Source organism: Furipterus horrens, unplaced genomic scaffold, assembly GCF_987537825.1.
Source record: "Furipterus horrens unplaced genomic scaffold, mFurHor1.1.pri manual_scaffold_13, whole genome shotgun sequence".
Taxonomy (NCBI): Eukaryota; Metazoa; Chordata; class Mammalia; order Chiroptera; family Furipteridae; genus Furipterus; species Furipterus horrens.
This window is the reverse complement of record NW_028327183.1, coordinates 306,478-319,604: the sequence shown is the minus strand read 5'-3', so window position 1 is coordinate 319,604 and position 13,127 is coordinate 306,478. Positions and strand designations below refer to the sequence as shown.

Sequence of the window (13,127 nt, the reverse complement as noted above, 5' to 3'; positions counted from 1 at the left end):
CGCTGCCTGCGGCCTCCCGCCCATGGGCTCCTCCCCTGCGGCGGGGCCTCCAGCCACCCAGGGCCGCTGAGACCCCTCTGACCCCAGGACCTCCAGGGTCCTGGTGGCCGAGGCTGAGCCCTGGTTTTAGGCAAAACTTGGCAGAGAGATTGCTGGGAAGTGGTTTCTGCCTCTGCCAACTCCCCCTCTGTCAGAACCAGGTGGTGGTTGGGGGTGAAGACTAGGGCGGAGTCCCAACGTCCCCCCACCCCCCAGCCCAGACCTCTTGCCTACGGCTCCGGGGCTCGAGTGTGGAAGGGCCCCCAGGCGCACTGATCAGACTCAGACCCCCAGCCCAGGTCCCCCAGGACAGCGAGGGGCTAGCCCTGCTCTCTGACGAGTTTCATGAGAGCAAACACCAGCTGCGCCGTCTGCCGCCCAGCCCAGCACGGCTCCGGGCACACAGCTGCCCCTGCTAAACGCCTGTTGATTGAGGTGGCCAACACCAGGCGCTTCGGAGCCTGCGATGGGGCCCAGAGCTCAGGGAGGGGCCCAGGGATCTGATGCTAAACGGGGGCTCTACTGCCTCCTCACCTGCCTGGAGGGACCCTGGCCAGGGCGCCTGTGAGCTAGCACAGTCCAGGAGGGCGCGCCCAGGCCCCGACCCCTGACCCAGCCCGAGCTTACCCAGGAGATGCCCGAAGGAGAAGCAGGCGGGTCCCAGGTCAGTCCACCCCTGCGTCCTCCTGAGCCACCCTTTTCCCAGCTGCTTCCGGCCCAGGCCCCCCTCCACTGCCCTATCCCGTGCCCCCCACCCCACCCCCACCTCCTAGGCCCCGCCCCCACCACTGACCCCTCCCCAGTCCCACCCACTCCCGCCTCAGTCCCGCGTGGTGGCGGCCCCGGGAGGCACGTGTGCCCGCGCCCGTGCAGGGACGCGCGGCCACGCCTGGCCGGGCCATCTTTAGCCCGCGCGCGGCGCTCACTTGCAGACAGCGGTCCCTCGGTGCACCCAGCGGGGTCCCAACGCCGGAGCATGAGTGCAGGACGGGCGCGCGGGGCGCTGGCGGCCCCCAGGGTGGTGCCCGCGCCCTGCGCCTCGAGGGTGGAGCTGCGGGTGAGCTGCCGGCACCTGCTGGACCGCGACCCGCTCACCAAGTCCGACCCCAGCGTGCTGCTGCTGCTGCAGTCGCAGGGTGGGTGGGTGCAGGTAGGGCCGGGCAGGGTGCAGGGCAGGGCGCCCAGCGCTGAGGCACGCAGAGTCGGGGTGGGGTTACCAGGTCCAGAGAGTGGGTGCCAGGAGCTGAGGGAGCGGGCCGGGGGAGCAGACTGGAGGTGGCGGCAGTGGACTGGGCTCCGGGGAGGGGGGCGCCCGAGTTGGGGTGCCACCCCAGGTTCCACGGGGCCTGGAGGGTGCTGGCAGGAGGTCTGACTAAAGGGCGCAGAAGTGAGCGATGCGGCTCTAGTGGGGTCACGGGTCTCCCTCTGTGCGCACCGCAGCCGGGAGCTTCGCCTCCGTGCGGGGTCTTCCGCCTCCAGGCAGACGCGCCGGCCGCGGAGCCCAGAGCAGGGAGGGGAGCGGCGGCTCCGGGAGCCGGGACTTGATCCCGAGATTCGGGGCGCCCGCCCGGAGGGCCCCGCAGCCTGTCGCCTCGCTCCTGGAGTGCCGCTGGGGCGACCGGGCCAGTGCGCGCCTGAGGCGGGAGTGGGGACAGCTGGAGCACGCGCGTGTGTCCTGCGGACTTAGCTCTGGGCGGGCATTTTAGTTTTAGTTTGGCGGCGCGGGGTTCTCCCCTTGACACCCTCCGGTGCTGAGGGCGACTTCCCCATGGCCGGAGCCTGTCTCACGCCCCCACCTGTCCCTCTGTTTGGGCGGGTCAGGGGCTCCAGCGCTGCGCAGTACAAAGCGCTTTCTTGGTCCCCATCTCCCCAGAAAGGGCTGGAGCAGAGGAGGTCAGTGGTTAAAGGCGTGGTGCCACCAATTGGGGAGGGGGGGCGGTGTTGGCCACCAGAACACAAGGGGGGGCCTTGGAGGGGCCGCGTCAGGCGCACTGCTGCTGAGGGACGGGAGCTCTGACCTTGCACAGCCTCTTGTCACCTCTGAGCCCCCAGCATCCGGGGGCTAAGAAACCAGGAGGGGCGGCAGCTCAGGCGTGAAGGGCAGCCAGGCCCAGACCCCGTCGGCCCTTGGTGCTTGGCTTGAGTGTTGCTATGCAGGTGGCACAGGAGCCCCTCTGCCCAGATGGACTGTGGTGGGGGCGTAGGGGCCGAGTCAGACGGAGAGAGCTGGGCCCAGAGGGCACCCACGCCCCCCAAGTCTCCCTGCTGGCCGGCTGGGTGCCGCGGGGAAGCCTCTGCTGGGGCTCTGTCCCTGACTCAGACCGCACGCAGAGCCGAGCCCGTGTCCCCAGCATGATGTGGGGATGGAGTGGGTCAAGGTGGGCATGAGAGGAGGGCCTGCAGAGAAGCTGCACCCTGTGTGCGCCGGGGGGTCACCTGCGTGTCAGGGGTGGAGGTCCCCAGAGTTCCTGGAGAGAGTCCCACTGGGGGGCGCGCAGGTTGGGTGGGCATCTTCCTAGGGCATGGCCTGAGTCAGCCGCCCCCCACCCCAGGAGAAGGGAGCCTGAGGCAAGGGGGCCCAGGCCTGGGCTGCGCCCGGGAAGCCCCACCCCCACCCCGTGGGTCTGCTTGCCCGGCTGCTGCAGGTCGACAGGTCGGAGGTGGTGCAGAGCTGCCTGCACCCCGTGTTCTCCAAGGTCTTCACGCTCGACTACTACTTTGAGGAGGCGCAGAGGCTGCGCTTCGAGGTCTATGACAGCCACGGGCCCGGGAGCCCCTGCTGCCAGGACGACGACTTCCTGGGGGGCACGGAGTGCACCCTGGGGCAGGTAGGCACCCGGTCCCCTCGGGAGGGATGAGGGCAGAAGGGCACCTGGGCTGGTGCGGTGGCCGTGTGGCGGGGGGCAGGCCCACTGGGTCCCTCCAGGCAGCCTCCTGGCTCTGCCCATGTCCATGGCTCCTTCTCTTTAAAAATCCCTCATTGGTCATTTTTTTAAATATGTCACTTTGAACTGGGTAATCCAGTCACACGCTTCAAAGTTCAGTCTGAAGGGCATGCTGGCAGGTGCAGCCCTGTCCCCAGTGTTCACAGGCCAGCCAGAGAGCCAGATTCTCACAGGAGGAAAGAGCAGGTGCGTTTTGTCTTTATAGATTTAAAATGCAAATCACATGCCCTGGTGTGCAACCTGTTCCTTCCACCTCCAGGTGGGGGGCTCCCTGCCACAGGGGTACCAGGGCTGTCCCCTCCCTTCCTGTGGCAGAGGCCAGCCGGGCGCCGTTCACCTAGTTCCCATGGGCCAGGGGGGCACGTTTAGCCAGAGCTTGTTGCCAGGCTGTGCCCCAAGCCTGTCATGGCCCCGTCTAGTGCTCATAAGAGTGGGGGACACTTTCTGTGCTGAGGTCTAGTTTACATACAGTAGGGTGTGCAGATCTTAGGGGTGGAGACCCATGAGCTGAGACCTGGTGCCTGAGCGTCCCCAGAGCATGCAAGACATTTCCATCACCGGCAGGAGTCCCCCCGCCCCCACCCCCGCTCCTCTGCAGCCTGCTCTAGAGTCTCATGTCCTCATGTCCATGAGTCACAGGGGACGTTCTTACTGGCGTCCTGCACCTGTTATACGACATGGGATCTGCATGACTCATCCCTCGCTGCCTGGGCCAGAGCTGGTATAGGGCATGGCCTCTGCCGCACATTTCACTGATGAGAGGACTGAGGATCAGGAATGATGCGGCCCCGAGAAAATGCAGCTCAGGGGCTAGCCTGCCACCTGCCATCATTAGCATAGGAGGGGACAGCGCACATGTGGGAACACATGCACATAAGACACACATGTGCTCACACAGGCACACGTGTGCAGTGTGTATGTAGATGCCCATGTGCATACACAGACCCGTGCACCCACGTGCATGCACAGAGCCGCATGTGCAGGCAGGCATGTGGCCCGCCAACACATGTGTGCATGCATGTACCCACAAACACCTGCGATAAGAGTGCAAACACGCATGCGCAGGCACGCACGTGTCGGTGCATGTAGAGACACTTGCAGGAGTGGGTCAGGTGCACAGGCACACAGACACATGCACACAGGCGTGGGTGCAGATCCATGGACACACATGTCTGGGGTCCCTGTGAACTAGAGACAACAAACAGCCAACAAGAACCTCCTGCTCGGCAGCCCCTCTGGCCGACCCCCCAGGACTGCAAGGCGATCAGGGACCCCGCAGTCCACAGCCAATGGTCGGGGGCAGGGTGGGAGAAGACACTGCTTTCAGTCCCGGTGCTGTGACCTTGCGCAAGTCCCTGACCTCTGCCTGAACCTCCTTGTCTGGGGACCGGGGACGCTGAGAGGCCACCTCGGCTGTGGAGCATTGGGCTTCATGGAACGGAACCGCACGCCCCGCCTGGCGCCACACACGGGGAGCGCTGCTGCCCTCTCACTGTCGTCAGGCTAGCCGTCCCTCCTTCCTGACAGGACAGCCCAGGAGCGAAGCCCACAGATGGGAGGATCTGGGGGGCGCACGCGGCCCCCGCACTCGCTGAGAGCGTTCCTACCCTGGGCCTGTTTTCTCTTCTGCACAGAATGTTCCCAAGTGTCAGGAGCTGTTAGCCAGGCAGCCCCGGTGGGGGATGGGGCATATCCTGTCCCCCGTCTGGACTCAGCTCCCTTTGCCATGGTCACCCCAGGTCCCCCGAGACAGGAGCCAGTGTGGGGTGGGCCAGGCAAGTGCTGATGCCTGTCAGTGCCCCTGTCACCATGGCGGCAGCTGAGGACACTCTGTCCCCATGTAGGAAGTCACTGGCAGCCGTGGGGGGCTGCGTGGTCATCAGTTATTGGGGGAAGAGCCCCAGGCTGCACAGTGTCCCTCTGTCACCTCACTGCCCCGTTCAGGCCACTGGGGAGGCAGCCAGGTGGAGGGACAAACCCCCAGGCGGTGCCGCCCGCGACCCTCGCAGGCAGGCGGTGGAGAGCGGGGCTGCATCCCAGTCTAGCTCCTGCCCCTGTGCTACCCGCTCCCACGGGCCACAGGCCGCCCAGAGGCCTGCTCTGCGGGCGCCTGAGAGAGGCCCTGTGCTCATCCACGTGTGACCCTGGGTGGTCGCTCGCTCGTCTCCTCGCTGAGCCTCAGTTTCCCCCTCTGCCCCGTGGGTGGTGGAGCCGTGTGCGCTGAAGTGACGGTGGCCGACAGGGCAGGAGGGTTGCCACATAGCCAAGTGTCTTGGGGGAGAGCCATGGGCTGGTGACCGCCAGGCCCCAAGGGCACGGGGCCCCATGTAGCAGATTTGGAGGAGCCAGGGAGACAGGGCACCTGAGGGGCTGGAGCTGACCCCTCCCGGACCTGCCTGGCTCCAGATTGTGGCCCAGAAGAAGATGACCCGTGAGCTGCTGCTCAAGTCTGGCAGGAACGCGGGCAAGTCCACCATCACAGTGAGCGCTGCCCCCCCCAGACTGCACCCCCGTCCTCGCCGTGGCCCTGAGGGTCCTGTCCACACTGCTGCCTGGGGGGACCCTGGGGGCTCAGATGCCTCCCCTCCAGCCTCTGTGGGGGAGGGGAGGGGAAGGTGGGGGTGGGGAGCTGGACTTGTGGCTTCGCCTGCCCAGGTCACAGCGGAGGACATCTCCTCCAACAACGGCTACGTCGAGTTCTCCTTCCGGGCCCAGAAGCTGGACGACAAGGTGAGTGTGGGGTGCCCCCACCCCAGGGCTGGGACCGTGGTGGGACGAGGGAAGGCCCAGCCCAGCCTGGACCTGCTGCAGGGCCTCCGCCCGGAAGACGCCGGCCTCAGGGAAGGCAGTGTGGGGCCTGTGGGGGGCCCGGTGGGGGCCACGTCATGGCGTTGTTTCTGTGACTGCTGTCAGCTCGCGCGCCCTTCGTGTGTCTGGGGGAGGGGCCGAGGGGCAGCAGAGGGTGTTGGTGGCAACTGCAATGGGGATGGAGAGAGTTACAGAGAGGCGGCACTGGGGAGCCAGCGCAGGCTCTAGAGGGAGGGCAGGGCAGGCTGCTTCCACTTGATGGCTGAGCAGACAGAGGCTCTGGGGCTGAAGGGGCAGCGGGCAGAGTGGGACCGGGCCGCACACCCCGCCATCCCCACAGGACATCTTCAGCAAGTCGGACCCCTTCCTGGAGCTGTACCGGGTCAATGATGACCAGAGCCAGCAGCTGGTGTACAGGACGGAGGTGAGCTCAGCCCTGCAGCGCTGTGGGGACAGCTGACCCCCGGCTCCCCTGCGTCCCCTGGACCCCAGGGCCATCAGGGTAGTCACCCCCCCACCCCCCCACCCCCCGTGAACAGGGAGCAGTGCACAGGTGTGGAGCAACACTGAGAATTCAGCGCTTGTCTGGCTGTCCCCACCTGCAGGTGACAGGCACTTCAGGAGGGCAGTCTGGGAGCACTTCCTGTTTAGATGAATTAGTGTAATTAGTATCAGTTCCTAGAAGAGAGTCTACTTTAGGAAAAGGTGTTTCCCAACAAAAACTCAGCCCCGGGCTGAGGCGGCCGCCTGCCTGCCCGCAGGTGGTGAAGGACAACCTGAGCCCCCAGTGGGAGCCCTTCAAGGTGTCGCTGAGCTCGCTGTGCAGCTGCAAGGAGACGCGGCCCCTGAAGGTGGGGACGGACGGCCGTGCAGGGCGGGCAGGGTGGGCGGGGACACCAGGCTGGCCCTTGGGGCAGGAGGCTCAGGGCCCGGCTCCGCAGGGCCTGGTCTGGGACCACGACTCCCGTGGGAAGCATGACTTCATTGGAGAATTCACCACCACCTTCGCGGAGATGCAGAGAGCCTTTCGGGAGGGCCAGGTGAGCCGGCCGCTCCCGGTCACTGAGACTCCGGAAACAGGGTCCTGACCCAGCGCTGAGGGCCCCTCGGAACAGCAGCCACAGGGGGCAGGAGACGCAATGGCGGCTCACGTTGCAGGCCTCCCCGGGCCCCTTGGGGCGGCCCTCCACGTGGGGGTCTCTGCGGTCTCTGTCCCGCAGGCCCAGTGGGAATGTGTGAACGTCAAGTACAAGCAGAGGAAGCGGCATTATAAGAACTCCGGGGTGGTCATCCTGGCAGAACTGAAGGTGAGCGCAGCCCCTGCCTGCAGATCTGCCCCACCCCCCACTGTCAGAGAGACCCTCAGGGGCCTGGTCCCCGTGCCTGGTGGTCCCCAATATGTGGGGGAGGAAATGGGTGGGGCTAAGGGAAAGGGACCACCCCTCCCCACCTCTGCCTCAGCTTCCGGGGCTGGGGTGCGGTGTCCTGGGAGGCCCTGCTGATCCCACTGCCTGGCAGTCCTCCAGGGTTTACTCCTTCCTGGACTATATCATGGGTGGCTGCCAGATTCACTTTACGGTGAGTCCATGGGGTCCCCCACGCAGCCAGCAGGTGGCCCCCAGCAAGATGGGTTGGTGCCCAGGCCGCTGCAGCTCCAGGGGCCCCTCCCTACCCTGGACATGGTTCAGAGCTGGTTTGGCACCCAGGACAGAGGTGGGAAGAGACTTGGGGACAGTGGGGCCCTTCTGCTGGTCCTGGAGGCACCTCCCCACATGCTAAGTTTTTCCCGCGTCTTTTCCGGGGGCCCTCTTGCTGTGCAGGGGAGCCGGGCACCCTTGGGAGGGACGTAGCCAGGCCCTGCCCTCAACAAAAACAAGGAACAGAGAAAATATGTGAGGAAAGACAGAGGGAGCATTGACTCCCAGGGACACCACGAGGGACAGCCCGGGACAGGTAGCCTTGGCCCGACCCGAGGCCCCGGTGCAGCTGGACAGAGCCGGGCCTTGCTTCTGCCCCTCCTGCCCATTCTCCGTTCCTGCTGCTTCAGTGAACGGCACAACTCACCTGAGGGGCGGGACCCAGTGGGCTGGCTCCTCAAGGAGGGTGGCAGGGTGGTATCGCTGAGACGGGCCCCATCCTGGCCCAGCCCCCTCCCCCCCCACGCTGGCCCACGGGTGCAGCGAGTGGCTCTGGGTGCAGAAGGCACTGACTGCTGTCCCCACAGAGCCCTCACAAAGCCCTGGGAACCGCTCAGAGATGCCCCCTTGCTGAGTGGCTTCCCACACCTCGGTTTCCCCTACCGGTCACATGGGGTGCAGGAGCCTCCCAGGCCAGCAGGGCGAGGGGCTCCGGCATCACTGCGGTGCCTCCGCAGGTGGCCATTGACTTCACGGCCTCCAACGGGGACCCTCGGAACAGCTGCTCCTTGCACTACATCCACCCCTTCCAGCCCAACGAGTACCTGCAGGCCCTGGTGGCTGTGGGCGAGGTCTGCCAGGACTACGACAGGTGTGTCCCCCACGGCCTCCGACCCCGGGCGGCCGCTCGAGCCTGGGCCACAACCCAGAGGGACCCGCCCCAGGCCAGGCACCACTGCGCAGCCAACCATGCGGGGGGTGGGGGGCAGCTCCCTGGGCAGGAGGGGGTCAGAGTCCCCGTGTCCACGTGGGTATCGTTCACCCTTCACACAAACCCCGGGGGGTCTGTGTCCCACTTCACAGAGCAGTAAACTGAGGCCACAGAGGGCGAGCCTACTTTCTGGGGGATGGCTGGGCCAAAGTCCAGCGGACAGGAAGCCAACCTTCATGGGGTCAGGCTGCCCCCCCAGCAGGTGCCCAGACCTGGAGCAGAGGCGGGAGGTGTGGCCTTGGCAGGACTCAGAGCCATTGAGGCTCCGTCCCCTCCCGCCTGCCTCAAGCCCTGCCCCGCACTGCGCCCAGGGCCTGGCTGGGTTACAGAGCTCATCCACCCCCCCATCCCACACCCACCTGGAGTCGGGGACCCCGAGTGACAGAACCACCTCTTTTCCAGCGACAAGAGGTTCTCAGCTTTGGGGTTTGGAGCTCGGATCCCCCCCAAGTTTGAGGTAGGCCGGCCTGAGGACCGGGCCTCGTGTCTCCCTCTGTGCCCCTCCTGGCAGAGGTCATCCCGGGTCCGGGACCGCTGCCTCTCCGCTGGGAGCTGCTGCCATGTGACAAAGGACCCTGAGAGCCTGGCCTCCGAGCCCTCTAGAGGGGCTGACCTCTGACCTCTGACCTCTGGAGACAAGGAGACAGGCGCCATTGGTCTGGAAACTCCCAGTTACAATTAGCAGTCCCCCTGACTTAGGCAGAAATCACGGCAGCGGCAGGGGGGGCGGGGGGGGCACTTATTGGTAATGCAGCGCAGGGCTCAGGTCCCTCTGGATGCAGGGGCTGGAGCGGTGCCCAGGACCAGTCTGTCTGTCATCTCTCTGCCATTTGCCCTGGTGACTCCCTTCCATGGAGGCCTTTTCCACATGGGGCTCCCAGGGCTGCCGGCCCGCACAGAGGCTAGGGGGTGAGTGGCTGACAGGGCCCTCTTCTGTCCGCTCAGGTGTCCCATGACTTTGCCATCAACTTCAACCCCGAGGACGATGAGTGTGAAGGTAGGAGCCTGAGGGCCTGGGGGCCTGCAGGGGGCCCGGCTCACCGCCTTCTCCCACCCGCAGGAATCCAGGGCGTGGTGGAGGCCTACCAGCGCTGCCTGCCCAGGGTCCAGCTCTATGGCCCTACCAACGTGGCCCCTGTCATCTCCAAGGTGGCCCGCGTGGCGGCAGCCGAGGAGCACACCGGGGAGGCCTCTGTAGGTGCCAGGGGCGGCGGCCCGGGCCACAGGGGGACTGGGCACACTAGAAGGTGTGGGTGCCTTGAGGCGATGAGGGCCAGCTGTGTGAGCAGTGGGGATAGCGGTGCAAAGGCCCTGAGGCAGGAAGAAGGCAGCCAGGGTGGCCGGAGCTGGGAGGGGAGACTTGGGGCCCAAAGCGGGCGGCTCGCTTCTGCTCTCAAAGCTCAGGGAGGCCTGTCACCTGGATGGGCCGCAGGTCTCCTGACCGGTCCTGGGCCGCCACCCACGTCTCAGGGTGTTCTGTTGGGCAGAGGTCGCTGCTGGGTTTGCACAGACACTGCTGTGCCAAAGGACGCTGCGGCCTTCCCTTCCCTCCGTGTTCCGCAGACCTGCCTGTGCGGCTGTGCACAACTGGTTGCTGCTTTCTTTCAGCCTTTTATTCTGATAAAAAAGAAAATCAAATATACAGAGAAGTGGTAAGACCAGCACGTCCTTCGCTGGGATGGAGCGATCACTGGCTCCTGGCCTAGTCCCTCCTCCTCCCCCTCCTTCCTCTCCCCATGGGCGTCTGTGACTGCGCTCTTCTCCCGGGACCCAGGGAGCCAGCTGCTCACCCCCAACACCCCCCACCCCAAGCTCCCCGCACACGTCTGCTGAGCAGCTTGGCTCTCACGGCCAGGGCATTGGAGGCGGCCGCCTGCTAACTCACCCCGCCTGTGTCCCCCTGCCCCCCAGGATTGTCCCTCTCTGGCTGCTGTTCCTGAGGTCTCAGGGTCTCTCCAGGGTGTGGGGAGCCCCTCCCCACCGGGACCCGCAGATCCCTCCTCCCTGGCCTCAGTCCCTGCCTCTGTGAGGGGGTCACCCCAGCATAGCTGGGTTGAGGGACAGGTAACGTGAGCACAGCTCAGACTCACTCCAGAAAAGCTGGAAAACCACAGCCAAGGGCTGTCCGCAGCCACTCCCAGGTCGTCTGGGAAGAGCACTGGTTGGTGAACTTGGGAGCTTGATGGAAGCGGGGGAGGGGATGCAGCCGCCCTGGAGGGTCCCCACGGGGCCACGACTCCTTCCCTGTGTCCCCAGCAATACTTCATCCTACTGATCCTGACGGATGGCGTGGTGACAGACATGGCGGACACCCGGGAGGCCATCGTGCGCGCCTCCCACCTGCCCATGTCTATCATCATCGTGGGTGTGGGCAATGCGGACTTCACGGACATGCAGGTCCTGGACGGGGACGCCGGCGTCCTGCGCTCCCCGCGGGGAGAGCCCGCCCTCCGGGACATCGTTCAGTTCGTACCCTTCCGGGATCTCAAGAGAGTGAGTGCCCACGGCTGAGGGGCAGGGCCCGCCCCGGAGGTCAGAGGTGCAGGCTGCGGCAGGTCCCACCTGGGCTACACGCGGGAAGACACAGGCACTGGGTGGATGGAGCCCAAGCCCCCCCACTCCCCCACCCTGCCCACCCGCCATGAGCAGGAGCTGAGCCTGGAAAACGTCAAAGCCACACCGAGGCCAGCACCGCGCAGCCCCACGAATCCCAGAGGCTGCCTCTGTCGCTTTCAGACCCATTTGCGCCCCCGTGAGAAAAGCACATCACGTGACCACATGAAGGGCCTCTATGTCGTGTGGACACATTTGCAGCTTCCCAGGGGAGTGTGGGCCTGGCCTGAGGAGGCTTCACCGTCCTCTCCAGGCCACGGTCCCCCCGCGCCTGGCGAGCTGGAGCCCTTGGACCAGGGGTGGGGTCCCTGAGCACATACGCCCCTCAGGACAGGGCCCGGAGGCCCTCAGGTGCTCTTGCCACGCCAGCTGTGGGTAGGACGGCCAGGGCACCACAGTCTCCTGTTTCAGGGCGTGTATGCTAACGCAGGCTCACCTGGCCACCAGGTGAATCCCTGACTGGGCTGTGACAGGTGGGGCTCTAGGGCCTGCAGCTGGGTGTGGCCAGGCAGGGGCGGAGGATGGGAAGGCCACCCTGTACGCAGGCTGTCCCCACTCCACAGGCATCGCCCACGGCTCTGGCCAAGTGTGTGCTGGCGGAGGTGCCCAAGCAGGTGGTGCAGTATTACACCCACAAGGAGCTGCCTCCTCTCGGCCTCGGCGCCTGCACCCAGGACAGCAGGCCGGGCCCTGCACCCTGAGCCCCCCGCAGAGGGGAGGCCGGCCTGGTGCTTCCTGGCTACAGCACACCCGTGGGGCCCCTTAACTCCCCCTGACCTTCCAACGGCCTCCTGTCCCCCAGCCCGGACCCACCCCTCGTCCTCAGGGCCCCCAAGGCTAAAGGATGAGCAAGCCCAGGCCTGGGAAACCCAGGAGCAGGGCTGAAGGTGAGGGGCTGGCAGAGGCCCCCATGCCCGGCCCTGCCCCAGGGAGAGCAGGGGGAGCCGGGGGTCTGCTTTGCATCTGGCCTTCACGGGGAAGGGCCAGCAGCAGCATCCGCCACGGAGAAAACTGGGAGCCCCTAGGCCCTGTCCCCACAGTCAGGTTGCTCTTTGCCAGCTTGTGCCCCTCCTGTGCCCTCCCTGCACCCTGCTCTGGCACCCTGGGGCTGCGGCTGGGGTTCAGGGGCAATAAAGCGTCCTCACTGTCCCCGGCAGCAGTTTGTGCCTTTACTGCCCTCGCCCTCCCACCCGCAGTGGAGGGTCTGCCCCAGCCTCCACCCTGAGACAGGCTCACTGTGTCCCCCTGGACTGAACGAAGGGCCTCCCAGGAAAGCAAGCGTGTGAGGGGGCTGGACCCCGGGCAGGGCCAGATGGCACCGTGGCTGCCCAGCTTCCGAGTGACCCCGCTGGGCTCCGGGGGGGAGGGGCCCCCAGGCAGGGCCTCTGAGGCTCTGGCCTGTATTTGGCTTGATGGGCTTTGTGAGGACCTACTACGTGCCACAGGTTATATGTTCTGCCTGTGAGGGGGCTCCACCTGCCAGAGCCCCCCAGCCCTGTGGGGCGGGATTTCCATTGAGTTCCCCTGGAATGATCTTGTCTGGGAGGAACAAGCTGTCCTGTCCCTGAACCCAGGTCCACCACCCGCCCACCATCCACCCCTCCATCCATCCGTCTGTCCATCCATCCACTCTGGGAGCCTATTTTTAGCTCCTGATTGATTCATCTCCTGTTAGGCAGGGATAATGGGCATTGCCATGGTAACCCGGCTGCGTTGAATCCTGGAAGGGCTGATGGTGGTCTCTTTGGCACTCAGAGGACAACGGAGAAGCAGCGCCCGGTGGGTGGGTGGGGCTGTGGGTCCTGAGGTGGGAGGACCAGTGTCAGCCTCGTCCTGACCCAGCGCTGAGGCCATGTGATGATGGACCAGTGGCCTCCGTGCCCAGAAACCTCCGGCAGGCCCGGGGCCCCACGGGGCGGGGTGGGGTGGGGTGCGGAGCCATGAGGTGGGTCCGTTGAAATCTGGGGGGAGGCATAGAGGGGTCAGCTGAGAAGAGTGAGGGTCCTCACACAGAACGGAGCAGTGGGGGCCCAGGGAGTAGCCTCAGGCCGGTAGGGACCCACTGAGCTGGGGGCCGAGGGAGGGACCTTGAAT

General features: G+C 65.8%; 1 protein-coding gene across 1 annotated transcript; it reads left to right on the top strand.

The window, feature by feature from the left end:
- The first annotated feature begins 880 nt into the window (after positions 1–880).
- Positions 881–11,799, top strand: CPNE7 (copine 7). The gene is made up of 15 exons (XM_090261206.1): positions 881–1,189; positions 2,685–2,867; positions 5,391–5,465; positions 5,640–5,714; positions 6,133–6,216; positions 6,554–6,643; positions 6,734–6,832; positions 7,013–7,099; positions 7,311–7,370; positions 8,167–8,300; positions 8,823–8,877; positions 9,366–9,417; positions 9,481–9,614; positions 10,677–10,913; positions 11,597–11,799. The coding sequence occupies exons 1-15, from the start codon at positions 1,016–1,018 to the stop codon at positions 11,732–11,734; spliced, it is 1,677 nt and encodes a 558-aa protein (XP_090117332.1). The 5' UTR covers positions 881–1,015; the 3' UTR covers positions 11,735–11,799.
- The last annotated feature ends 1,328 nt before the right edge of the window (positions 11,800–13,127 follow it).